General features: G+C 54.7%; 1 protein-coding gene across 6 annotated transcripts in view; it reads left to right on the top strand.

Moving 5' to 3' along the window:
* The window catches only part of COL27A1 (collagen type XXVII alpha 1 chain), a 147,087-nt gene that overhangs the window by 94,169 nt on the left and 27,002 nt on the right, over window positions 1-25,916 (top strand). For 5 of the 6 annotated variants that reach the window (XR_004177969.1, XM_031654444.1, XM_031654445.1 and 2 more), the window contains 13 exons: window positions 483-536; window positions 2,427-2,480; window positions 2,719-2,772; window positions 8,263-8,316; window positions 14,005-14,058; window positions 14,578-14,622; window positions 14,720-14,764; window positions 15,071-15,124; window positions 16,219-16,272; window positions 17,181-17,234; window positions 18,785-18,838; window positions 20,252-20,305; window positions 25,292-25,399. Coding sequence is in view for 5 of the 6 variants with exons in the window: in XM_031654444.1 (XP_031510304.1) it covers window positions 483-536; window positions 2,427-2,480; window positions 2,719-2,772; window positions 8,263-8,316; window positions 14,005-14,058; window positions 14,578-14,622; window positions 14,720-14,764; window positions 15,071-15,124; window positions 16,219-16,272; window positions 17,181-17,234; window positions 18,785-18,838; window positions 20,252-20,305; window positions 25,292-25,399 (738 nt within the window). In the remaining variant the exon portion in view is untranslated. The remainder of the gene's footprint in view (window positions 1-482; window positions 537-2,426; window positions 2,481-2,718; window positions 2,773-8,262; window positions 8,317-14,004; window positions 14,059-14,577; window positions 14,623-14,719; window positions 14,765-15,070; window positions 15,125-16,218; window positions 16,273-17,180; window positions 17,235-18,784; window positions 18,839-20,251; window positions 20,306-25,291; window positions 25,400-25,916) is intronic. The other variant, XM_031654446.1, reaches the window with a different exon arrangement.

Here is a 25,916-nt window from a genome sequence, read left to right on the forward strand (position 1 = left end):
AGACAGTAAAGAGGCCTCCGCCTCCCTGATTCCAATCAGTTCTCTTGGCGGAGGCTGTTACGGTATTTCTATCCCAGCCAGAGGGTTTGTTTCACTCTTTGAAACAGCCCCAGAGCCCCGAAAGATGGGCACAGATGGCCTCTTCCCAGCTCAGCTTAAGGGCCACCCCCCGCCCCAACCCCAGCTCTCCAAACGTGGCAGCCTCCCAGCCTGCTTCTGGCGCGGGAAGAATGTGTGGCGCTCCCAGGGATGTTGGCAGCGGCCCCACGGCTTGGCTTCAAAATCAGAACCATCTGGTGGAGTGAGGGAAGTCAGAATGGTGCCCAGAGAGAGGCAGCGCTCTCCCCGGCACAGCCGCATGCTGGCTGGGTGACCAGGCACGGGCGGGAGACCGCTGGGAGATGAGCTTCAAGGGAAGGAGCAGGCAGGCTGGGTCCCCGGATTCACGTTGTTTCTCTTGCTTTCGTTAATGTGTCTCATAGGGATTTATGGGATTCATTGGTCTGGTTGGGGAGCCAGGAATCGTGGGAGAAAAGGTAAGTGGTATTGAGGGGATAAGATAAACAATTAGAGCTTGTGTTTTGAAATTTTACAAAGGTGAAGAGGCCCTTTGACCTGGGGATTTCAGAATTCCCTCCCCTAGCCTCTCTCCTGACCTGGCATTCTGAGCCTGCCAAGAGCCATTGTTCCCTTTCTTGGCATCCCTTGGGGTTCCATCCCTGCCCTCCTGTCATCAGCCTCAAGCACAGTTAGACTTTTGTGTGACAACCAGCGGATGCGTGTGACCTGAGCTCCACTGGCCCTGCACAGGGGTGGACGAGAGCAGGGAGGAAAAGATTCATCTTTACAAAGAGGAAGGATGAAGTTGCCTTGCTAAGCCTCTGTTTTAGATGAGATAACAGAGGCTCAAATAGGGGAGGTGACTTACTCAAGGTCACCCAGATAATAAGTGGCAGTGCTCAGATTTGAACCAGGTTCATTGCCAAAGGTTAGTTACGCTTTGCTCACTAAGACACTCTGCCTCCTGTTGGCTCCCAGCTCCCACCAAGGGCCTTGGAGGCACTTTTGCCTTCCTTTGTATGGGTTGATCCGATCCCCAGAGCAGGCCCTCTGGGAGAACCAATATTATTCCCATTGAATAGATGGAGGAACTGAGGTCCAGAGGGAGGAAGTATCCCCCCAAGTCTGGCCCCGCCTAATTCTCCAGGCTCCTCTTGTGCCTCACTGTATCACTCTATGTGGCCCAGACCCTCAGGCCTCTGCCTTTCTCCCCCTCCTCCTCCCTCGCTTCCCCCTCCTCCTCCTTCCCCTTCTGCTCCTTCTCCTTTTAAATTCAACTTTTTGTCTTGAAATTTTAAATTTAACTTTTTCTTTTGAAATAATGACAGATTCACAAGAAGTTGCAAAAAATAGTACCCTTCACCCTGTTTTTTCCAGTGGTGGCATCTTACATAATGATAGCGCAACATCAAAGCCAACTCTGGCCTTCTGCTGTTGCTCAAATGTCCCATGTCCCTTCTCACCTACAAATCATTGCCTGTGCCGTTCCCTTGGCCAAAGGCACTCTTCCCATCCCCATCTGCCTCCACCCTTTTTGCTCAGATGCTCTTCATTATCCTTCAGCTCTTGGGTCAAGAGCGACTTCCCGAGGGAAGCTTTCCCTGACCAGCTCTGCCCCCAGTGGGTCAAGTCCCCCAGTGATAACACCTTAGCACCATGACCCCCACCCTCACTGCACTGTGTCTCCTACAACCCTCTGAGTGCCTTGCTCCATGGGAGCAGGCCTGCCCACCACTGTATATTCAGAGTCTTGCAGATAGTGTCGGACACATAGTAGGTGCTCAATAAATATTTACTGGCTGGGCAGATACAAGAAACAGGGCCTCATAAAAACAGAGCCAAGATTCGAACCCAGAGCACCTACCTTCTGCCAACTCTGCCCAGTGTGTCTGGATTGCTCGAGAGGGAATGAGTTATGTCTCTGATTCTCTAGCATCTCATCTAGGTTTGGAAAGGGGGTGAGGAGAGTGAAAGACACACCTTCTCTTGCTGTTTCTGCATCAGCAAGCCTAGCCCAGGGGATGCCAGGCCTAATAAGGACCAACATGATGTGGGCCAGAATCAAAGGGGACAATGTAATTAGCACTTCCTTAATCACGACCATCCTTGGAGGGAAGTTCACTGCGTGGCCCGCTACAGGGGGTGCTGAGGCCTTCCGGGGCTTGCCAGAGGTCTTGGCTTCCTCTGAGTGAAATCCCAGATCCCCACCTGGGTGATGTGGCTGTGAACTAGGCAGGGACCCTCTAGAGACCTTGAGCAAACCCCTACCTCTCTTTGAGCCTCTGGATGGCCCTCTGCACCTGCCTCCCACAGAGCCACCCCACAGCCATAGCCGTGACCTGCCTGCATTGCTGTCTCCATCACAGGGTGATCGTGGCATGATGGGACCCCCAGGCGTGCCTGGACCCAAGGGGTCGATGGTAAGGAGTAAGTCTGCATCCTCTTGCCCTCTCCTGTTGCAGCCTTGAGTGACAGCTCTGCTGTCCTCCGCGAACCGCTTACCCAAGACGTTCGGAATGACCAGCTCCCTCTTTGTCCGGGGGGCCTAGCTGCTGTCCTCCTGGCTTTATACTGGGGCTGAGTTGACCGAGATGGGACTGAAGGAGGAAGGGGCACCTTCCATAGCTGATTCCTCCTTTTTCTTCTCTCTCTTGGCAGGGTCATCCTGGAATGCCAGGTGGTATGGGGACCCCTGGAGAACCTGGACCCCAGGTAAGCAAAGCCCTCATGATCCCTAAGCTCAAACCACTGTCAGATAAGGGTTAGGTGGCTGGGTGTGGTGGCTAACACCTGTCATCTCAGTACTTCGGGAGGCCGATCACTTGAGGTCAGGAGTTCAAGATCGAAACCTTGTCTCTACTAAAAATACAAAAATTCGCTGGGTGTGGTGGCACATGCCTGTAACCCCAGCTACTCAGTAGGCTGAGGCACAAGAATCGCTTGAACCCAGGGGGCAGAAGTTGTAGTGAGCCAAGATCGTACCTCTGCACTCTGCCTGTGTGATAGAGCTAGACCCTGTCTCAAAAAAGGAAAGACAGAGAGAGAGAGAGAGAGAGAGAGAGAGAGAGAGAGACAGACAGAAAGAAAGAAAGAAAGAAAGAAAGAAAGAAAGAAAGAAAGAAAGAAAAAAAGAAAGAAAGAAAGAGGAAGAGGGGAGAAAGAAAGAGAGAGAGGGAGGGGAGGAAGAAAGAAAGGAAGAAAGAAAAAAAGAAAGAAAAGAAAGAAAGAGAAAGAGAAAGGGAAAGGGAAGAGAAAAGAAAAGGAAGGAGAGAGGGAGGGCAGGAGGGGAGGAAGAAAGGAAAGAAAGGAAAAGAAAAGGAAGGAAGGAAGAAAGAGAAAGAAGGGAAGAGAAAAAAGGAGGGAGGGAGGCTGGGAGGGGAGGAAGAAAGGAAAGAAAGGAAAAGAAAAGAAAAGAAAAAGAAGAAAGAAAGAAAGGAGGAAAGAAGGAAAGACAGAAAGGGAAAGAAAGAGAAAGGAAGGAAGGAAGGAAGGAAGGAGGAGAAGAGAGAGAAGAGAAGAGAAGAGAAAGAAGACAAGAGAAGAGGGAAAAAGAATAAGGGTTAGGAGTTCAAGCCTCAGAATCAGACAGACCTGGGTAGAATCCCAGCTACACCACTCTCTGACTGTAATCCTGGGGCAGATCATTTAACTTCTCTGAGCCTGAATTTTGCTCATTTGAAAAACAGAAAAAATAATCATGGTCATGATAGTGTGATCGTGTGGGTTAAATGGAAGCATGGGGCTAATGGTGTTTGTTCCTTGGGAGCATTTTGGTTATTAGCATTATTGCTTTTGTCCATTCACTCATTCACTCTGTAGTTGCTGAGCGATAAGTGCTTGTGAGGAGTTTCAGGAGCTGGGTGAAGGGGCTCAATCTCCACTCACTGCAACCTCCACCTCCCGGTTTCAAGAGATTCTCATGCCTCAGCCCCCCTAGTAGCTGGGATCACAAGCGTGTGCCACCACACCCAGCTAATTTTTGTATTTTTAGTAGAGATGGGGTTTCGGCAGTTCCAGGAGCTGGGGATGTGGCAGCAGGAAAGGCAGAAAATGGGCCCTTCCTTTGGAGCGTGTAGTCTGGTACGGGGGGCAGGGTAGATAGAACCCAATAAGTGATGTCTGTTATGGAAGAAGCAGGCACGAAGATGGGAAATGCTGGACAAACAGAGCTGAGGGTCCTCAGGAGCCTGGGCTTCTCATGATGACTGAGGAAGCAGGGATATTCCTGAGGCTCTCAAGGCAGAGTGGTGGGAGAGGCTGGGAGAGCTAGGGGAAGGGTGCGGCCAGGAGCACTCAAGTTCAGGAGCCCCTTTTCCTCCCCAGGGGTGATGTGCAGAGGGTAGAGGTGGAGTTGCTCTCATTTGGAGCAGGTAGAACCTGCTTCAGATCCCTCAGTTTCTGCCAATGGAGGATGGAAACTGGGAAAGGGCATTTGCTTCAGCCAAAGCCAGGGCTCAGGGCTGGGAACCCAGTCCGAGGTGGGCTTCGGGGAGGTGGGGAGGGTGTGGGGGTAGAGGGACCAGCCCAGGCACAGATCCAGAGGTGGGGCTGAGGAGCAATGAGCTCAGGTTGCCTGGGTGTCTCCAAAGCCCAGACTGAGGAGTTCCCTGGGGTCTGATGAGGAAGGACCCGGAAGCCTTTCATGGTTTGAACCCAAGGGAAGCTCGCAATAACCTGTTCTCTACTATGATTAGGGAAGCAAGGCCAACTCAGCTCCTACACTTTTTCACGCACCTACTGTGTGCTAGCATACGCTCCTCCCTGGAGGTACAAAAATGGTAAGAAAGAGATCCAGCTCTTAAGACTCTCACTGTCTAGAGGGGGCTGTCAAGTATAAACATTTTCTCCATCATTAACAGATTTTATCGAGCACCTACTCTGTGCCAGGCCACACCAGGGGCTGAGGAGGGAGAGGGATGGACTAGTCCAAGAGTGAGAGGCCTGGATATAGATGACTGTCATCCAGAGGAGAAGGCACCAGCACGGGGGGACTCTGTCCATCCTCATGGTTCTTTGGACAAGTCGGAATGTTCTTGAGGAGCACAGTTGGAAGCAGAAGCCAGCACTCTGGGCTCCCAGTGACATATTTTTGCCCTGCTCATGAGAAGGAGGAAAAGTCATGTCTGGCCCAGGGCTGGAGGAGCTGGCAGTGTGGAAGTGGGACTGTTGGAGTAGAAGCAGGGAGTCAGAGGACCAGCATTCTGGTCGGGGGGCTGGCACGGCTGGCCGAGGCACCCAGCTTGGAATGCAAGGGCCCAGCCTCCCTCCCAGTGGTCAGAGATGGAGTGATTGGAGCCCTCAGCATGGGGCGTGCTCAGAGTAGAGCCGAAGCATGAGTGCAAGGTTGCTGGGGGTACATCATCAAGTTCTACCCCCGGCACCCCTGAACCTCAGCCGTCCTGGCCTCAGTCTCCCCATCTGTTTAATGGGAGGAGGAAAGCCAGGAAAGGAGTCACTGGGACAAAATGGAAGGCCGGTGGGAGATGGGGAAAGAGTGGGGATATTCAGGCCGATGCAGAGAAGGCGGCGGAGGCCTCTTCTGAATCCGTCGCCCCCCTGGCTCCACTTGCCTCCCATCCCGCCCCATCTCCTCAGTGCTTCCCCTGTTCAGTGGGTTGGCTCAGGCTTGGTGAAATCAGACGGTCACTTGCTGCCGCTTTCTGATCCCAAGGTTGCCATGGCCCCCAGCTGCTATGGTATGGGGCTGGTCTCTTGGGTCTCTTGGGGTTCCTCCTGGCCAGCGAGCTGCCCCCAGTAACACTGGGGAAGCTGGCTAACACAGAGGCCCAGAAAACCACCTTCAGAATCAGATACCTGGGGGTGAAATTCTGGCTCCCCGACTTGCCAGCTGTGGGATTGTTGGCAACATTCATAGCTTCTCAGACCCTCAGTTTCCCCATCTGTAAGTCAGCATGATGCCACCTGCAGTATGAGGTTGTCATGAGAAATGGTGCACTGCATGATGTGGGGCCTCGTAACCCTCCTGCATAACTATGGCTTAATGAGTGGTAATAACTATTTGTTAGAGACGATAGTTGCCACTATTATTAGTAAGGCTACTACCATTAAAAGTGACATTTCTGGTGATGTTATTCGCACCTGATTGGCATTTTCCCACTTTATCAATCACTTTCACCTCCATGTTGTCTGATAGCACATTGAGATCCATCAAGATTATTATCCCCATTATTGGGGCTGGGGTTGAGGCCCTGGGACCTGCCCAGGGTCACCCAGTGACCAGAGTTGGGTCTAGCATTCAATTCTGACCTCCTCCTGCCTTGCAAGAGCAGGCAGCTACCTTTTCCTGAGGACTTTGTCACTTCATCTTCTAGAATATCTAGGAGGTACGAACTCTTCTATCCCCATTTTATAGATGACAAAACTGAGGCCCAGTGAGTTGAAGTAACATGCCTAAAATGGCATAGTAAGGGACTGAACTGGCATGTGAGCCCAGGTTCTCCAGTGCTACAGCCTGCTTTTTTCAGGAATCTATTCCTTGATGTAGAGACTTGGCTCCCGAAATTTCCCAGTGGTGCATTGCATGCCTTCTGAGCTCTGAGATCACTCTATAAAATGGCCCATTCTCACCCAGTCTTTGTGTTCTCCACCATCCAGGAGTCAGATCTGCCTTTTATGGGGCCAAGCCTGGGTCCACACCCTGCTTGCTCTGCTGACGAACGTTCAGCCTGGGACCCAGCCCCTCACAACAGCCCCTCCGCAGCAGCTGTCGGAGGGTCTGCCGGGTGATAGCGGCTGGGTTCCCACCCCTGGAAGCCATGGGGAGAGGGAAATGGGAACATCAAGAGTTCATTCTGAGGCCCCAAATGGGGCTGGGCCTCTCCCTGGTATTCAGAGGAGGGACGAGGCTGGCTCTGCCTTGCAAAAGGAGCACACCCAGTCCGAGAATCGCTGCAGGAGCTGGGAGGCTCCTGGAGCTGGCAGAGGGTCCTGGCTGGCCGCTGGATGAAGTTGCCACTTGAGGTCTCTTAAGCTGGGCCTGGAATTGGGGTGGGGGCGGGGGAGACATTAGGCAAGGTGTGGCTTGCTTCCCATCTTCTCCTGCGTTCCCTCCCTTCCCGCCCTCTGCCCTCTTCAGTTCGTGTGCTCCTTGATCATTCAACAGATTCCTGAGTGCCTGTCGTGCACCTGTGCCAGGCCAGGTGCTGAGAATTCCAAGAACTAGACTGGCCCTGGTTCCTCGCCTTCTCACCCTGCCTCTCTTGCTCCTCTTGTCTGTTCATCAAAACTGAGATGGCTGCGCATGTGCCTGTGGCTGGGCCTTGCTCCCCTCTCATGCCACCCCACCCACTTCTCTGCCTCTGCCTCTCCCCCTCCTTCTCTCCTTCTTGAGCCTCTCCCACTCTGCCCCCTCTGCCTGCCAAGCTCACCCCAGGTCTGTGTTCTCAGTTCTTCCTCCTCCTCCTCTTTTCCCTGGGGGAAAATATTCAGGAAAATATTGGGTGTCAGGGTGGAGGCGAGGGACAGAACTTGGGTCACCAAATTCGCCTTTGTGATGGGGAAGAGAAAGGTAGACGAGGATTTGAGGAGACCTTTTGTCATACATGTCATTGTAGATGATGCAGTGGCTCACACCTGTAATCCCAGCACTTTGGGAGGCTGAGGCAGGAGGATCACTTGAGTCTAGGAGTTTGAGATCAGGCTGGGCAACATAGTGAGACCCTGTCTCCACGAAAATGAGAAAATTAGCTGGGCATGGTGGTGCATGCCTGCAGTCCTAGCTCCTCAGGAGGCTGAGGCGGGGGGATCACTCGCGCCCCGGAGCTCAAGGGTGCACTGCACTCCAGCCCAGGCCACAGAGCGAGATCCTCTCTCAATAAATACATAAATGAATGAATGAATGAATGGCATCATATCTTCTCATTATTGATTTTGAGGAAAAGGAGAAGAAAATATTATGCAGGGAGCCTTCTCCCCACTCCCCAGACTCCTAGGAAAGGTTGAGGCCCATCCCCCTATAGCCCAGGGCATTGGCTGTGTCTGAGGCTGTGGCTCGCCTGCTGCTTTCCCCAATGAGCCAGGTGCTCAGTCCTGCCATGTGGAGGCTGCTGGGGCCCTGGCAGTTTCTGAACATGCCTGTCTGAGGGCTGCAGGCCTTCAAGCTTTGCCCCACACTCCCAGCCCCACCGTGTTGCTCTCACTTCCTAAAAAGGGGCTTCTCCAAACTCCTTCTCCTCTTCCCAGGGTCCTCCAGGATCTCGAGGCCCACCAGGCATGAGGGGAGCAAAGGGACGTCGGGTAAGTCAAGCCCAGCTCTTGGGGGCTGATGCCGGTGGGAGAGGGCACACTTGGAACAGGGCCACCTGCCAGAGACTGCCTGGTCTCTGCCCCCAGCCCAGCTCTGGGATCTGTGACCTTTGCAGCACGAGGCAAGGTTCCAGGCTCACCCTGGACCTGGCTCTGCAGGTGGGACCCCACCCCTCTTTCCAACTCATGTCTGAGCCTTGCTATCCACCAGGCACAGTCGGGCTCTCTGGTACCAGCTCTTTGTTCATTCATGTATTCAACCAGCACTTATTTAGTGCCTACTATGTGTCCGCCTACTGTGGCGGACACTTGGAGGCTTTGCAGGTATTGTGGTGAACAGGACAGACATGACTCCTGCCTGCCCTTGTGAGTCAGTCAACAAGTGAATCAAACCACTTGGCAGACGCAGGTGATAAAATACAGGTCATCAGCACATGGACCGAGGAAGTACCAGCAGCCTGGAAGCCCAGAGGAGGACCCTACCTGGGCAGGGTACTAAGGAAGGACTTTAGGAGAGGGCAGTGCTTGAGCTGATGCCAGCTTCCCAGCAGGGAACTGGCAGGGGAAAGCCCGAAGGTGATACAGGAGGTGGATGTTTAGGGATCCTCAGGGTCAACAGAGGGACGAGGGAGGGGGATGGGGCCGGGACTTAGCAGGCACCAAGCGAGGCAGGGCCTCAAAAGCCATAGCTATATTCCAAGGGCAGTGGGAGGCTGCAGGGGGGTTTAAACTGGGCTGTCCTGAGCACCGTCGCTCGGAGTAATCGCCAGCACTTACTCTATGCCAGACACTGTCTGTCACACACATTAACTCATTTAATCCTCAACCCTACCCTGTCAGGTAGGTGCTATTCTCGTTCCCATTGTATTCTTACTTTATTTATTATGATTTTATTATTGGATTACTTAACCTTTCTCCCAGAAAGCCTTTGATTCCTGGGATAAACTAGGTGCTATGTGATTCAGCCCAAGCTCTGAACACCTCCAAGCCTCCACTCCACTCCCAGAGAGGCACAGAGAGGTTGAGTCACTTACCTCAAGTTGCACAGCTAGAAAGTAGCAGAGCTGGGATTTGAACCCAGGGAATCTGGCTCATTTGCATACTGAATTCAGCCTTATTTTTAATCACACAGGGAGGGTTGACAGGATGGTCTGCCACCAATAGGTATACAGGCGTGGGGCCATGCAGTCTTACTGTAAAGAGAAAGTGAGATGATGCAGGTAGTGCTGGCAGCCCAGGCCTGATATCCAAGCTCCATATGGGTGATCTGTGATTATTGTTCTCCTCTTGGCTGGATTTCAAGTGGTTTTACAATTTCCCCCAAACCAGATGGCCTGAGCAGCCGGCCTGGAAGAGGGAAGATTAAAAGGCATTCCTCTGGCCCGGCAGGGTCCCTCCGGTGCCCATGTCCTCTGGGTCTCTTCAAACAGGCCTTGGCCCAAGGGCAGCCGGGCTCCATCCAGATCCTCTGTACCTCCCCTCCTGCCCCAGGAAGCTGGATTCCCTAGAGGGTGAGCTGCATGGGCCCAAGCCCCCCTGCCCTGCCTCAGGTGCGAGGCTCAGATCCCCTCAACTCACTGGGCTCCAAAATCCAGGCTTCCAACCATGTCAAAGTCTCCCAGCCGGGAGGGGAGCATCAGGAACATGAGTCCCTCTCCCCACTGGGTTTGTCAGGAATGCACAACCTATGAGATAGGCCCCCTGGGTCTCCTGCCGAACAGGCTGCCCTTCGCCACCTCCTACATGGGGTGACTGAGGGTGGGGAACCTACAGAGGCACCTACCGTGCCTGTGAAAGAGCTCGACTCTGGGCAAGTCCTGATCAGCTCCTGGTTTGCCCTGTGCCCTTAGCAAGGCCTTGTGGCTCTCTGTGCCTCAGTTTCCCCATATGTGCCAAGGGGGATGGGCCTGGAGGTCTGCAAGGCCTTGCCTGCTTTCCTGCGCCCCCCCCCCCCCACCGCCCACCAGAGGAAGAATGAGCAGTGAGGGTTCATGGCCAGAGGCAAGGGAGGCTCTCGTCCTCTGTTGTTGGTGAGGATGCTGACTAGAACCTGGGCCCACCAGCCCCACTGAAAAGAATGAGGACTCTGGGGTCAGATGGGCCTACGGCAAGTCTCAGCACCCCCAGTTCCCAGCTGTGGAACCCCAGGCCGGTTTCTTAACCTCTCAGAGCCTTTCTCCCACCTGCTCAGGTGAGAGACTTTAATTCCTTCTTCTGAGGGGTTCATAAGGACCCCAAGATTGCAGTGCCTCGGGCCAACTCTTTTCCTGCCTGTGGGTGTTAGAGCTTAGCTGACCTTGCCTGAATCCAGGCTCTTCCTCTTGGATCTTGGACTTTGGGCCACTGATTTCCCCTCCGTGAGCCTTCGCTTCTCCCTCCGTAAAATGGGTGAGCAACAGAACGAAGCTGGTGGGCTGGCTTCGGGGATTCAGTCACCTCCTGAGCACCTTGTACCTGTTGCAGGGCTGCAGCACGTGATGGTGTGTACTCCTTCCCGCTTGTTCATCGGCCCCTTTTTCACAAGAGCTGTCGTTGGCCAGATTTTCTGCCCCAGGCAGGAGCTCCTCCCCACCAAGCCTGACCCCAGGCCTGGCTGGAGGGCAGCCCCCAACCTGCCTACAGACATCTTCCTTGGGACCAGATACAGGAGAGCAGACACATGGCTCTGATAGAAACCCAGGCTTCTCTCCAGCAGGCGGGGCGGGAGTGGGCCTGCCCGGGTTCATTTAGGGAAGTAGGCGGCAGGACTGGGGGACCTGCAGGATGAACTGAGTGGCCCAGAGCAAGGGTTAGAGTGTATGGCTGCTCTCGTCCCTCTCCCTGCCCCGTGGAGTTGGGGAGACAGGGCGACTGGTGGCCCCACTACTGCTTCCTCCTCTTTCTTAAGCCAGGCCAGCTTCTCCCGGGCTCCCTGGTGCTCTGCTGGGATAGTGAGTTCTCTCAGATAAGAGGGATTTTAGACACTGTCTTCTCCAACACCACGCCCCAGTGTGCAGCCTTCCTGGCAGGCTCCTCTGGGCCCTGACTTGTATACTCCCAGTGACGGGGAGCTCACTCCCTTTCTGAAAAACAGTGACAGGTAGTGGTGAAAAAAATGGATGTCCTGCTGACTTGGTCTCAAATTCTGGCCCCTCACTTCCTAGCTGTGTGACCGTAGGCAAGTTCACCACCATCCTGAGCCTGTTTCTTTCCTTGTAAAAGGAGGATAACAGCTTTCACTGCTCCTGCGGGGGCTGCTCTGCTCTATTATTTTTTAATGACTTAACCTTTCTCCCTGAAAGCCTTTGATTCCTGGGATAAATAGGGTGCTATGGGATTCAGGCCAAGCCCTCAACACCTCTGAGCCTCCACTCCCCTCCCAGAGCTATCCCTTTCCAGGGAGGTGTATGTCTCAGTGAGAGACAGAGCCCAGAGTCACAGATCATCCCTCAGGAGGGCTCAGTTATCTGCCATCAGCTCAGCCCCTGTCCCGGCTCCCATGACCTGACACGGCCCCACCCCATGTGGCTCCAGCTCCGCCAGGCCTGTGCCCATGGATCACGGGTGTTAAGTCTAATAACATGGTGTGACAGTGTCCTTGTGAGCCTGAGACTGAGGCCTGGAGAGGAGGTGGGGCTTTTCTGGGTCACACAGCAAACCAGCAACAGGCTAGGGCTAGCACCTGAGCCCAGTAATGGCCACTAGAGATGGCTTGTTTAGGAGTTCATCAAACCTCAGCTTGAATCTGTGAAAACTCTCAACTGGTTTTGCACAGCATAGCGTGAACTGCCTGAGGAAGGGACTGAGCCCAGATTCCCCAAGCCACTCCTATGTCCCTGCCTCTGGGGAGCCTGCCGCCTCCTCTGGCAGCGCCTGGCAGGGTTAAGAACTAGCCATTCTTAAGCACTTTCTGCATGCCAGGCACTGAGCTGCCTGTGGGCATGGCCTCCTGTCTTGAGGGAGAGATTTCTTGTGCCCATTTCAGAAAAAAGAAACTGAGTCTCAGGGAGGAACAGTCACTTGTCCCCAGACACATTTTCTGAGCAGCCCAATGCTTAGGGCTGGACCCCACAATGGGCCCCAGGCCGTGGGCTTGGGGATGCTGAGAACAGCATCTCCTAGCTGAGCCCTGGCCTTGCCCAGTGGCTCCCTGTTCCAGGATTATTTGATCAATGGGGTGCTCTTTAAGGCTGCAGTGTGGGATTGAAGCATAGGGAGCTCCAGGCAGCTGAGAAGAGGAATTTTCACTTTGTTGGTCCAATTATTCATTGAATTTTTTTTTTTTTTTTTTTTTTTTTTTTTTTTTGAGATGGAGTCTCACTCTGTTGCCCAGGCTGGAATGCAGTGGCACGATCTCGGCTCTCTGCAACCTCCGCCTCCTGGGTTCAAGCGATTCTCCTACCTCAGCCTCCCAAGTAGCTGGGACTACAGGCACACACCACCACACCCAGCTAATTTTTGTATTTTTAGTAGTGATGGGGTTTCACCATGTTGGTCAGGCTGGTCTCGAACTCCTGACCTCATGATCCGCCCGCCTCGGCCTCCCAAAGTGCTAGGATTACAGACGTGAGCCACTGTATCTGGCCTTCCTTGTTCTATTTTGAAATGATTTTTCTTCATTTAGTTTTCTCATTCCCCATCCTCCCCCACCTAGACACTTCTCCAGTTCCTTTTATCTGGGGGATTATTGCGGTCTGGTCCCCTGGGCTCCTGGGCCAGGATGGGCCGGCCTCCTCCACAGGACACTCCTGTCCTCCCAACACAGACCGCTTGAGACCCCCTAGAGAACACAGCCCGCTCTGTTTTCCACGGGTCTTTTCCAGGAGACCCCAGCCCATCTGCGTCTCTGTGGGAGCGCCCCTGGAGGGACACACATGGGGCAGTGGGTGGAGCCCACATGGGGGATGAGAGCAGCTAATGTGTTAGGGACCTTAACTAAGTCACTTCTCTTGGCTGGGCCTCAATATTCCCATCCGTGCAGTGGGGTAGGGGGTGGACTCCACCTGCCCCTGGGGTCTCCTAGCAATCAGGGACCAAGACTCCTGTGTCAGGGTTCAGGCCTGAGCCCAGGGCTCCAGGGAGCCGCAGCCTGACTCCCACCCCCTCATGCACAGTCTTGCCCTGTGCCTGCCCCTGCCTCATGGCAGGTCTTCCTCTGTGAACGGGGCTGCATTCGTTGTACATATGGCCAGAGACAGGGCTGCTTCACGCATCTGGGAAGGACAAGCAGGTTCTTCCCAGGTCCTGCTCTGTCAGTTTCCCCCAAGGGCTGTGACTCACATACCTGTTTCTGCCCCGTGTGTGCTCTGGGAAGGGCACGTGGCAGCAGAGTCTGAAGAGGTGGCTGTGTGGACGTGGCCACGTGTAACTCAATTGCGGCCCTCAGTCTCCATGTCTGTGAAATGGATTGGCTGGGTGACCCCCAAGGTCTCTCTGAACAGGGCTATTAGTGCCCCAGGCCCCTTTTGGAAACGTCAGCCTCTAGCTGAGTCTACTCATGCTGCGGCTTCTGCAGAGCTGTTTCGAAGGTGCCACACGAGGGTGACCACCTCAGTGGGGAGTGTGTGGGAAGTGGGAGGAGGAGGGGGCCGGGGCTTGTGCAGGGGATGGCCCCAGGCTCAGAGCAGCCCCGCCCTCCTGGTTCTCAGCCCGAGGGAGACCCCTGCTGTCCGGTGTGCTAGTCCCTTTTTCCTATTCCAGGGCCCCCGAGGACCGGACGGACCAGCTGGGGAGCAAGGGTCCAGGGGCCTGAAGGTACCGACCCCCAGGGCCTGCCCTTCCTCACTCCTCCAACACTGGGGCAGGAATCACGAACAAGGCTCACATCTCCTCAGAACAACGCCCCTTAGGGACAATGAAGGGAGCCCCATGGAGGCTGCAGGGCTCTTTCTGAGAGGTCAGCCCTTCCACTCCTCCTGACCCCCCCACTGCAAGCCCAATGAAGAGAAAGCCAGAAAAGGAGGAGGGAGATCATAACATGTCCTCGGACCCCTTCCCCAGACCCCAAACCCCACCAGGCCCCTGACAGTCGAGACTACTTCTGGCAGCCCCATCCCTAGGAAGGGGTCCTTGGTTCTCCACCTGGAGCAGCTGGTGACGGTGGCGAGCCACTCTCCTTGTCAGGCCTTAGTTTTCCCATCTGCGCCATAGAGAGGGGGCCAGACTCCGTGGCCTCAAACGGGTTCCTTTTATCTCCCATGTGGAGGGCTCCCTTTTTGGGGAACGGTCCTCCCAAGCACCCTCTCCCACCTTCACGTGCTCTGCTTCCTACAGGGCCCTCCAGGACCCCAGGGCAGACCGGGCCGGCCTGGACAGCAGGTATGTCAGGCCAAGGCCAAGCAGGCCAGCCGCAGGCCCCCTCCCTGCTCCCTGCTTTGTGATCTGAGCCTGTAATGACCCCCACATGTGCTTCCAGGGTGTGGCTGGTGAGCGAGGCCACTTGGGCTCGCGAGGCTTTCCCGTAAGTAGCACCAGTTCTTGAAATTCTCTACATGGGGCTTTTGGTGGGGTGGGGGCGGGGGTGCGGATAATAACCACTTTTACCAAGTTCCTATCCTTCTGTGGAAACCCTGAAGGTTCTGGTTGCCCACCCGCCCTGCACTGAAGCCCCTCCAGCACATCCCCTCTTCTCTGGGTCTCAGCCTTCCCGTCTGTCACCCGGTGGGGGAGGACAGGACCCAAATACACTAGGATGGCTTGCTTGAAGTCAAGGCAGGGCAGGGAAGGCCATGGAGGGCCTAAGGTCACCTTTGCCTTGTCTCTGCAGGGCATCCCGGGTCCCTCAGGCCCCCCAGGCACCAAGGGCCTCCCAGGAGAACCGGTAAGAACCTTTCCTTCCCTCTTCCGCCTCTTTGCCGCTGGCACCTGGGGATGTGGGCCAGGTGCTCAGATAAGGGGAAGAGTTGGAAAGGGACCATGCCTGGCCTCTAAGCCCCCGGTGGGCCAGGCCTTGGGGTTGGTGGCGAGCGCTAAGCCAGGAGTTCTGGGTTTGAGGCTCAGCTCACTTGGCCTCCAGCCTGTTTTCTTGCCAGGAAAATGGGGGTGATTGTCTCTGCCTTGCCATTCTGTTGTGAAGATGAAATGCGAAAATGTATAGGGAGTGACTGGCACAGTGGAAGGCAGAAGGACGGAGGGTGGGAGGGAAGATAAGAATAAACCAACAAGCTGACTGGGAACCATAGAGTCCAGCATGGCTGGAGTGGAAAGTGGGACCTCGGAAAGGGCAGGAGGAGGCAGCAGGCGCCAGGCGCCCAAGGCCACGGGGAGAGTATGCTTTTTGTCCCAAGGGCAACAGGGAGCCATGGAAGGGCTTGAGGCAGAAAGGCTGATCAACTTGCTTTCCAGAAGATGTCCCTGGAAGGACAGGTGTAGGGGGACAGTCCGGGAGCCCCATGAGGAGGCTAGAGAGTGGTGCTACAGGAGATGGCAGGGAGGGGACAGAATCTCCAGGGCACTAGGAGGATGACTCCTGCACAGGGCAGGGGAGGACAGGAGGCTCGAATCCTCAAGGCCACTGCTGCCTTCCCACATCCTGAGGCCCAAGGACTCACCCTTTTGAACGGTGGGTTGGCTGGGGGTGGGGGTTTCCAGACATGGATCCAAGGTGGAAGAACATTCCAGGCAGGGTCAACCGATGAGCAGGACTGAGAGCTAGGAGGTTTCTGATCAGGGACGGCCCCTGGGCTTTAGGTGGGTGAATAGGAGAGTGTGCAGCTGTGTTGGAGGGAGTATGACACATACCAGTGGTGAAGAGGGGGCTGCAGACACCAGGACCCTCGGTGTGGCTGGGGCGGACTAGGGGTGTGCTTCAGAGTCCCCAGTTCTGGGGGTCAGCTCCCTCACTCACCTCTCCAGATCCCAAAGAGGGCCCAGGCTGGCTTCTCCCAACTGTCTGTGTGTCTGTCTGTCTTCCAGGGCCCTCAGGGACCCCAGGGGCCAGTTGGGCCTCCAGGAGAGATGGGACCCAAGGTGAGTGTGAGAGACCCTTATTCGTCCCATGATGCTGCTGGGGATGTATCAGCCCTTCCCTTCCCTCCTCCCCAGGAGCCTCTTTGCCATTCCCTGTCCTGGCCCAGGGAGATGATCATGTACCATGTAGTTCAGAGAAGGGTGGACGCCCTGGCAGAGAGGCGTCCATCCTGGTAGGATCTACCACCAGGTAGATCCATCCTGGTGGCATAGGTTGAGGAGCTGGACTCCTAGTCCAGGGGCATTGTATGGGATGCAGAGGTACCAGAACCCTTGTGGGGGCTGGCATTGCCTCTTTGGGCATCACTGGAAACATGGATGCTTTCCAACTTTGACCTTCCTGGGACTTTGCCCCAGCAGAGGTTTGACTGTCAATCCAGCCCCCAAGGTTCATGTAGCAAGGAACTTGGAAGGAGCCTCAGACACCCCTGCCTTATCCGGAGGGAAAAACCAAGCCCCAGGGTTTATGCAAGGGCTGCAGCCATGCCCATGGTAATAACTCAGGGCTGCTTCCCACCCGCCTCATGCTGGCTCAGCTGTAGAGAGAAGGGTTAGAATCACTTGGCCCTAAACACAGCATCCAATGGTTTCCTCCCCCGTCTTTATGTGAATCATTTTCTTCCCTCTGCTTGCCAAGGGCCTCCTAGTGTGGTAAACCACACTCGTGGGTTGGGAGAAGGCTCTAGAAGCCTCTGGGTAGTCCCAAAGCTCAGCCAGCCTGGGTCCACCCCCAGCCCCCTAGTTCCAGCTCCAGGCTCCAAGAAGCTACAGGCTGCTCCCACCTCTGCATCTTTTGTGCTGTGTGACCCTGGGTGTGTCTCTTGCCCTTTCTGAGCCTCAGTTACCCCCTTGCTTACAACCAGGGGGCAGCTCTTGCTCTAGGAGGGACCAATGGCATTTTCTTGCAGGGGCCGCCGGGTGCGGCGGGAGAACCGGGCCTTCCTGGGGAAGCCGGGATGAAGGTGAGGTGGGATGAAAGAAGAGAAAAATGACTTGTTGAAACCAGCTCCCAGCTGGCGGCCACATCCTCTCCATGGAAGAGAAATGGGCCTTTCTTGTGACTGGGATAATGGGTTCTCTGTGCTCCCGGCTGGGGAGTGGGGCCTGGTCAGGGCCAGAGTGGAGTGTGGAGCCCCCACCAGTGTCCCCTGCCAGCCAGTGTTTTTTCAGGCACCTGCCCCTGCCTCCATGCCGGGGTGGCTGTACCTCCTGGCCTCGTGTGATACCATCTGCATCTCAGTGCCAGTGCCTCTCATTACCTGCTAAGAAACAGGTGCCTATTGATACCTGGGCTCTGGGAGAACCCCCTCCCCATTCTGCTGCTGTTGGAAGAGGATGCTGTTCCCCTCGGAGGCCCCAGAGCTGAGGAGCGATGCTGGCTAGCCCATGGACATTGTCGAGGCAGGACCCAGGGGAGCCCGCAGAGGGGCTGTAAGACTTGAGTCCAGTCACCCGCTTCTGTGCCTAAGTCTCCCTGTCATTCAAAGAGGGGGTTGGACCAGGCCTGGGGCTGTCAGACTTGGCTTAGTCCCAAAATCCTTTGCTCAGACTCCAGTGAAGAAAACCACCCCACATGGAAAACTGATAGAAGTGGAATTGTTTCCACCGGAGCAGGGCTGGAGGCTCAGAGCTCTGCCCTCCTTCTGTGTCCCTAGACACCAGCAGGGAATATAGCTTGAAAATTCTCCAATAAGAAAGACCCTTTTAGGGCCTTTACGCAGGGGGCAGGTGACTTTTATTCCTGCTCATTTAGGGCTTCCTCCTCGTTTGGGTTTCTCTGCAAGTCTCAAGGAAGAGTAAAATCACATAGTTGCCATTGCTGCATCCAAGCCTCCTGGAGCCAGACTGCCCAGCTTCAGATCCTGAATCTGTCACTGACTAGTCTTGTGAGAGCTTGGGCTCCTTACTGAACTCCCCCAATGCCTCTGATGCTTCACCTCTAAAAGAATACGTTTCCTTGCAGGATTGTCTTGAAAGTCAAATATGTTAATATAAAAACTGATGTCCTCAGCCTGGGCAATGTAGCGAGACCCCATCTCAACAAAAAATTTAAAAATCTGCCGGGCATGGTGGCGCATGCCTGTGGTCCCAGCTACTTGAGAGAGGCTAAGGTGGGAGGATCACTTGAGCCTGGGAGATCAAGGCTGCAGTGAGCTGTGATTATTACCTCACTGCACTCCAGCCTGGGCGACAGAGCGAGACCCTTGTTTCAAAAAAAAAAAAAAAAAAAAGTCCTTAGAACAGTACAGTTAGTTATTAATAGGATGATGGTGGTGGTGTTGGTGGTAATGATCCTCCTGTCCTGGCATGGGAGAAGAAGCCCGTGGACAAGGTTACTTGAAACAGGAGCTCTGGTTGGTGCTTTACGATTTCTCTGTGGTCCCTGGGAAGAAGGACCTTCCCCATCTCCTCCTCCCACACCCCAAGTCAGAGCAGGTGGAAACAGGAAGGGGTGGCGAGGGCTGGGGCTGGCCCTACCCACCCCCATGGACTTTTGTTCGGCTTCTCCTAGGGTGACCTTGGACCCCTGGGCACCCCTGGGGAGCAGGGCCTCATTGGGCAACGGGTAAGTTGAAGCGATTTATTCTTCCTGAAAGCCCCCAGGGTGTGTGGGCACAGCAGGGGAAGAGACAGGCTTTTCTCAATCTCCCTAAGCCTCAGTTTCCTCAGTTACAGAAATAGACCATGAACCTCTATAGCCTCGCCCAGTCTGTCTTGGTAGGCCAGCATTTCCACAGTGTAGAGAAAGGCATTTTATAGTCAAAATGCATTTTGTGGCCTATAGTCCCAGCTCGGGAGGCTGAGGCAGGAGAATCGCTTGAACCTGGGAGTTAGAGCTTGTGGTGAGCCAAGATAGTGCCTGGGTGACAGAGGAAGACTCCATCTCAAAAAAAAAAAAAGAAAAAAAAGAAAGAAGGATCCTGAGGTTTTCGAGGCTCGGTAGGAAAGAGAATGATGAGCATGCATCCTATACCCACTGTGTATCAGGCACTTTTCTCGAGGCACAAGGAGTACAGCAGTGAGTAACGGAGACCTGTCTCTGGAGCTTGCATTCCAGCGGGTTGATAAGTGATACCTGCCATGGGTACAAGAGGATCACAGACCACCCAGCTGGCACATGGTTGCCATCCTGCATCTGACAACTCCTGAGGCCCTTTCCAGCTCAGACTCTGAACAGCGATGAATTCTAAAAGCAGAGAGACACCCAAACTTAATTTGATGGCCATTTCAAGAACTGTTGTCCAGGGGCGTCTCTGGAGCTGGAAGGGCCAGCCTGGTTGAGGGTCAGCCAGGGACTCAGTGTTCTTGTTGTCATTCCTGAGCTTGCTGGGAAGAAGGGTTGAAAGACAGGCCTCCCTTTCCTCATCTGAGAAGTGGGATTCCACCAAGGAGCTCCAGGAAGGCTTGCTTCAGCTCCAGTAATAGTATCTCACAGGGCTGCCAGGTGTGGGGCGCTCACACCGCGCCTTACAGCAACCCTTGAAGAAGGTGGTGTCAGCCGCATTTTTCAGATGAAAAAACAGACGCCCATGAGAGCTAAGTAGTTTGCTTGTGGTCAAACAGCTAGTGAATGGGAAACCGAGAAGTAGCATTGATGTCTGGCTGATGTCAAAGCCTGTCTTTAACTATAAGGCCACTCCGCAGCCCCGCCAACCAGCCTAGAGATGAGGTCCAGGACAAATCCATGACAGGCACCTTCTAAATTCGTGACCTCATGTAGCCCCCACCCCACACCACCCTGCAGAGGGAGCTGTCGGTAGCTTGGGGGTCTGTTTCCCCTTTCTGGAGAGCCGAGGGTGGTCACCTCAACCTTCCTGTTCATTTGCTAACTCAGCCCCTGTGTGCCAGGGCCCCCAGGGTCCCACTGCCTGGAGATCCGTGGGTCAGGGCACTGCCCCAGGGAGGGGGAAGAAAGGAAAAGCACACCGGGGTCTCCTCCCCAGTAACATCTCCTCCCCTTTCTCCTCACCCTTTCCAGGGAGAGCCAGGCCTCGAGGGTGACAGTGGCCCCATGGGACCTGATGGGCTGAAGGTAAGTGCCCTTTTAGGGCAGGGCCTGGGGACCCTGGCAGGGCATTGCTTTCCCTTCCAAGACCTAAGTCTCCTCCCAGAAGCACTGTGTTCCCGTGGAGATCTGCGATGAGACCTCCAGCTCCCATTGACAGCAGGGTGGGGAAGGGTCAGCAGTGTCCAGCGGCCACCTCCCACCCTGCCCTCTGCACTACCTGCTCAGGTGGGACCAGGACCATCACCACCTTGCAGTCTTTCCTGCTACCCTTCTTAAAATATCAACTTCTCTTGGCTAAGGGTGATTCCTGAGCACCGGCACTACGCCAGGCCCAGAGCCAGGGTCTTTGGTGTCTGTGATCTTCCAAATAACCAGAAGGTCAGGAAAATAGTAATTACCACCAATGACTTACGAGTCACAATTTAGGGAGGATTAGTCACACGCATACCAGGTACAACACCAAGCCCTGTACCAGCTGGATCCATAGGGCAATGGGAGTTCTGTCTTTAGATGAGGAAACTGAGACTCAGAGCGGTGAAGCAACTTGCCCAAGGACACACCGCTAGCAACTGGCACATCCAGGACCCAAATCTGGGCCTGTTTGACCCAAATCTGCTCGCTCTGTTGTACCATGCACCCATTCTAAAGGCGAAAAGGCTGAGGCTCAGAGGAAGGCAGAGATATATTCAGGACCTATGGCTGTGAGTGAGGATCCAAAATTCAAACCCACAGCTCACAGGTGCCAAAGCCTGCTGGCCCACCTCGACCCTGCGTCTCCCTGAGAGCCTCCTGTCAGCCACAAGTGTCAGGACTCTGAAGAGGCACCTTGGCTCACCTGAACTGCGGGTGGGCAGGTGGGCACCGCCCTCTGACTCTCCAGACCCATCTCCAGCCAGGCCAGTCCCTGGCCTCCATCTCGGGTCCCGCTCTGACCCCACACATGGGCTTTTCCCGAGGCTGGCCGCTCACCCTGCGCAAGTCAGCTCCCCAGCCCAGGGTCCTGAGGGCCATGTTGGGGTATCCCCTCTCACCCACCTACTCTCCAGGTGACCTTGGAGAAGCAGACCCCTTCTCTGAACCTCAGTTTCCCCATCCACAGGCCTCCGCCCACCCTCATTACGCCCTCCCCACAGTCTCCCAGGGTGCCTTGGTGACCAGCCCCTGCTGACTCCTCACGTTTTCTTGCAAGAGCGAGAGCGCCCCCTGTCTGTCATCCACCTGCCTCCTCACCCCCAGCCCTGCTGCATCCTAGGGTACAGCTGAGTCCTAAGACCCAGAGCATCTGACAGCCCCTCCACACCCTTTGCCAGCGCCTGCTACACTGCGTGGTGATGCTGATGAAGGTCATGGCTAAAATGCTTTAGGTGCTTGCCACGTGCCCAGTGCCACTGACCCGAAGGGCGTTATATGAATTAACCCATTTGATAATTAATCTTCCCAGCAACTCTCCCAAGCTTGATACAGTACCATCCCCACTGGACGGATGAGGAAACCGAGGCACGAAGCAGCAGCCTCCTCACTCCACTCTGGGCGGCCACCTTTCTTCTTGGAATGTCCACCGAGGTGGGCGGGAGGGGGTCTTCCAACCTCGGTGCCTCGTGCAGTCTTCTGCCTCCACCTTGCGTGGCTTTCTGGCCCTGGCTTCGTCCTCTTTCCCTCCCTTCAAAGCCAATTCTACCTGAGTCCTTGTGCTCAAATGCACGGCGTCTTCCCCGATCTTTACATGAATCCCAGGAGAGACCCATTTGCTTAAGGTGTTTGTCCAGGAATCACCCCTCGTGGTGAAAACTGCGTGTTGAATATGCATAGCACTTTATAGTTTACGGAGTGCTTTTACACCCGTTAGCTCTTTGCCGATGTCCAGCTGATGGTGGTGATGGTAGCGGTGACCAATAATAATTAGCTTTGATCCAGCATTCACGTGCCAGACACGCTGCTAAGCTATTTACGTGGTTTATCTCTTTCAATCCTTGCAGTAATCCTTTGATCCTGATATTACAAACGAGGAAACTTGCCCAGGGTCATACCACTATTCAGTAGCAGTAGCAAGATTTGAACTTAGGCAGCATAACCCCAGAGATGAGGGAGGCATCGTCCCCTGAGCAGAAAATCTTGGAATTAGAAGGAGCCAGAACCCCAGGTTCACACAGCACTGACTTACCCGGTGGTATCAGGGAGTCTCCACCTCTCTGCACCTCAGTTTTCCCATCTGTAACTGGAGAGGGTTAAGGAAGGCGACTTGCAAGGCTCTTCTGAGCACTGACAGATGTCTGAGGATTTGGGGCATCTACAGGAACCCCCAGAGCCTGTTCTGCATGTGATTCACAAGGACGTCCACTCCAGGGGTCCAGTTAACCCCTGGAGGGTGGTCTTAGGCAGAGCCCAGGTGAGGCCCTTTGCTGAAAACCCAACCAGCCTCCTGGAACAGGCTGTCTGCCTCTGAGAGTTAGGAGAACAGGTGGCCAGGACGACAAGCCAGAAATGGAAACCCAGAGCCAGGCGAGTCTGCAGGAGAGTTATCTGGGCCAGCCCCCTGTCTTCATGCCAGGCTGTGCTTAGAAGCTGAGGCTCTCAGCGGGAAGGGATCTAGGTACAACTCTGTGCCCAGATCTGCTCTGCACTGGCCCACGCCTCAGCTCGGAGTCTCCTGCCTTTATCTGTGCCATCTCTGAACCGCACCGTTGCAAAATCTGCCCAACTAAGCTAGAAACTGCCCCAGCAACTCCCTCACACCAACCTCCTGCCCCGGAGCCCGGGCCCCAGCAGGCCCAGCTTGCAGCAATGAGCAATCATGAGTCTCGCTCTCGAGCCTCTCTTCTGGGCAGGGCCCAACCCCAGGCTCCAGCGTCATGCCCTCTGCTTCCTGTGCTGTCTCTCCTCTGGATGCACACCAGTTTATCAGTGTCCCTCGTAAAGCTTGGCACTGGGGGACAGAACTGGTAAAGACTCACTGTGCTTTTCCAAGCCTGCTCTTCTCGCCCATCCTTCCTCGTACCTGTGACTTCATGTCCTCTCCCATGGGTCTCCCTGAACAAGTCACAGCTAAGCCAGTGCAGACTGACCACAGGCCCCAGGCCTGCCAGCCCCGATGGAGACCACCTTCTGATGGACGCCGCCTCTTGGCAGCCATGCCCATGCTGCACTCCACACCTCCTCTGCTCAAGGTTGATGAGGGTGACGGCCCATGCCCCATCCTAGAATCCTGCATGCCCCATCCTGGAACCACACCTGCCCCCAATCTCTCTCGGAGTATGCAAAGATTACCGTGATGAGATAAGGCAAGCTTAGAGTGACACTGATTGCTTCAAAACCATAAAAAACCCATGCCAGCCTGGTGCAGTGGCTCACACCTGTAATCCCAGCACTTTGGAAGGCGGAAGTAGGTGGATTAGCTGAGGTCGGGAGTTCGAGACCAGCCTAGCCAACATGGTGACACCCTGTCTCTACTAAAAATACAAAAACTAACCAGGCGTGGTGGCATGTGCCTGTAGTCCCAGCTAGTCAGGAGGCGGGGGCAGGAGAATCGCTTGAACCTGGGAGGTGGAGGCCACTGCACTCCAGCCTGGGTGACAGAATGAGATCCATCTAAAAAAAAAAAAAAGCCCTATGCCAAGTGTTGCCTTTCCAAGGAAATAACCCCGGGTGCCCCAAAGGCCCGAAGCCCCAAGAAGACCTTGGTTACAGCCCTGTTGCTGTAAAGAGGGCACGCTCAGGATCCTGCTTCAAAGTCCAGCTCCACCGCTAGCCAGTTGTGGGCCTCTGGGCCAGATGACTTGATTTAGCTCTACCTCAGTTTCCTCATCTGTAAAATGGGACTAAAAGCGGACCAGCCTTGGAAAGCTTTTGTGGGGATTAAGTCAGTTAATAAATGTTAAAGGACTCAGACTATGGTCCTGACATGGTTAGTGCCATATAAATGTTAGCTCCATCCATTCCCCAGAGAAAGTATTCTGCAGCCCATAAGAATGATCGCCATGCAGAGCCCAGAGCAGCGGGAGGGCACGTTCACCATAGAGCAAAGCAGTAACTATAACAAACAAAGATGGAGACCGGCAGTCCAGTGGGATTGTGCCTTTAGAGCTTAGTTTACTGGAACCAATGCATTGCCTTGGGACAGTTGCTTCACTGCCCTGAGTCAGGTGCATACCATCCAAACTGTTACCTACCATTTATTATTATTATTCGCTGTTTTTGTGTCATCAAGGATTGAAAATGCAGCTCAGAAAAATGGAAAGAGTGGTTCTGAGAGGGAGAATTGGGTAAATTTTCTTGCTTGATGAAAATTTCTTTCAGCTAGGCGCAGTGGCTCCCACCTGTAATCCCAGCACTTTGGGAAGCTGAGGTGGGAGGATTGCTTGAGCCCAGCAGTTGGAGACCCACCTGGGCAACCGTCTCCAACTCCTGGGCTCAGGCTCTCTTGTAGCAAGAGCTCATTTCTGCAAAAGAAAAAAATTTTAATTAGCTGGGCATGGTGGCATGTGCCTGTAGTCCCAGCTACTTGGGAGGCTGAGGCAGGAGGATTGCTTGAGCCCAGGAGGTAGAGGCTGCAGTGAGCTATGATTGCACCTCTGCACAATCTCTCTCTGGGAGAGAGACTGAGACTCTGTCTAAAAAAAAAAAAAAAAAAAAATCTGCTTCATAAGACTCTTGTTCTCCCAATGTGTCTAAGTTGGGAACAAATTGCCCTTGTCTCCTGTGAACTCCGTGGGGTGGGTGCAGTCAGGACCTGGGCTTATCTCTGAGTCACTCTGCCCTTCCCGGCCCAGGCCCAGACAGGGACACGTGGGAACCTCTAGGTCTGGGATGCGTCCTGTGCAAGCTTCAGGCTACACTGAGCGCAGCAGCCGAGTCACAGCACCCTGCCTTTTTGGCAGCGGAGGGACCTGTCGGGAATCTAGGGGCCAGTTGGCTGTGGATATCTGAATGGAGCCCTGCAGTTTGGGGCCTCTGATGCACTTGGCAACTAACTTATTCTCTGTCTCTCTCCCCTCCTCATGCCCTGCCACCCAGGGGGACAGGGGAGACCCAGGGCCTGATGGAGAACATGGCGAGAAAGGCCAGGAAGGGCTGATGGGTGAGGACGGGCCCCCCGGCCCCCCTGGTGTCACTGGTGTCCGGGTGAGTGTGCAGGCTGCTTGCAGCGCCTGGGGCTCTGGGGTACCCGGAACGCTTATGCCTGTGCAGGCAGCTGGGCGGGAGGTCTTTTGGTAGTGCCACTGAAGGATCTTCTGCTGTGGTCCTTTCTCCACCCGGTGGTTTGCCAGAGAACCAATCTGACCATGTCCCTTCCCTGCTTAACGTTCCATGGCTCTGCAGAACATCTGTGACTCATCCTACCGGCTCCCCTGCCCTGTGCAAACCTGGCCCCTGCCGACCTCATCTCGTCCATCCCCCATATCCAGACACACTGAATTTTTTTCAGTTCCTTGGACAAGCTGTGGCCCTTACCCCTGGGCCTTTGTCCGTGCTCTGTCTAGGACACTCTCCTTTCCTCACTCCCCTGTCACCTGCTTTAGTCCTATTTGGCCTTTAGGTATCACCATAGCCATCACCTCCTCCAAAAAGCCATCCCTGCCCCCAGGCTGGGCCATGAGCCCTCAGGGACATGCATAACCTTCAGTGTATGTCTTGGTTC

This window comes from Papio anubis, chromosome 13 (genome assembly GCF_008728515.1).
Source record: "Papio anubis isolate 15944 chromosome 13, Panubis1.0, whole genome shotgun sequence".
NCBI classification, from domain to species: domain Eukaryota; kingdom Metazoa; phylum Chordata; class Mammalia; order Primates; family Cercopithecidae; genus Papio; species Papio anubis.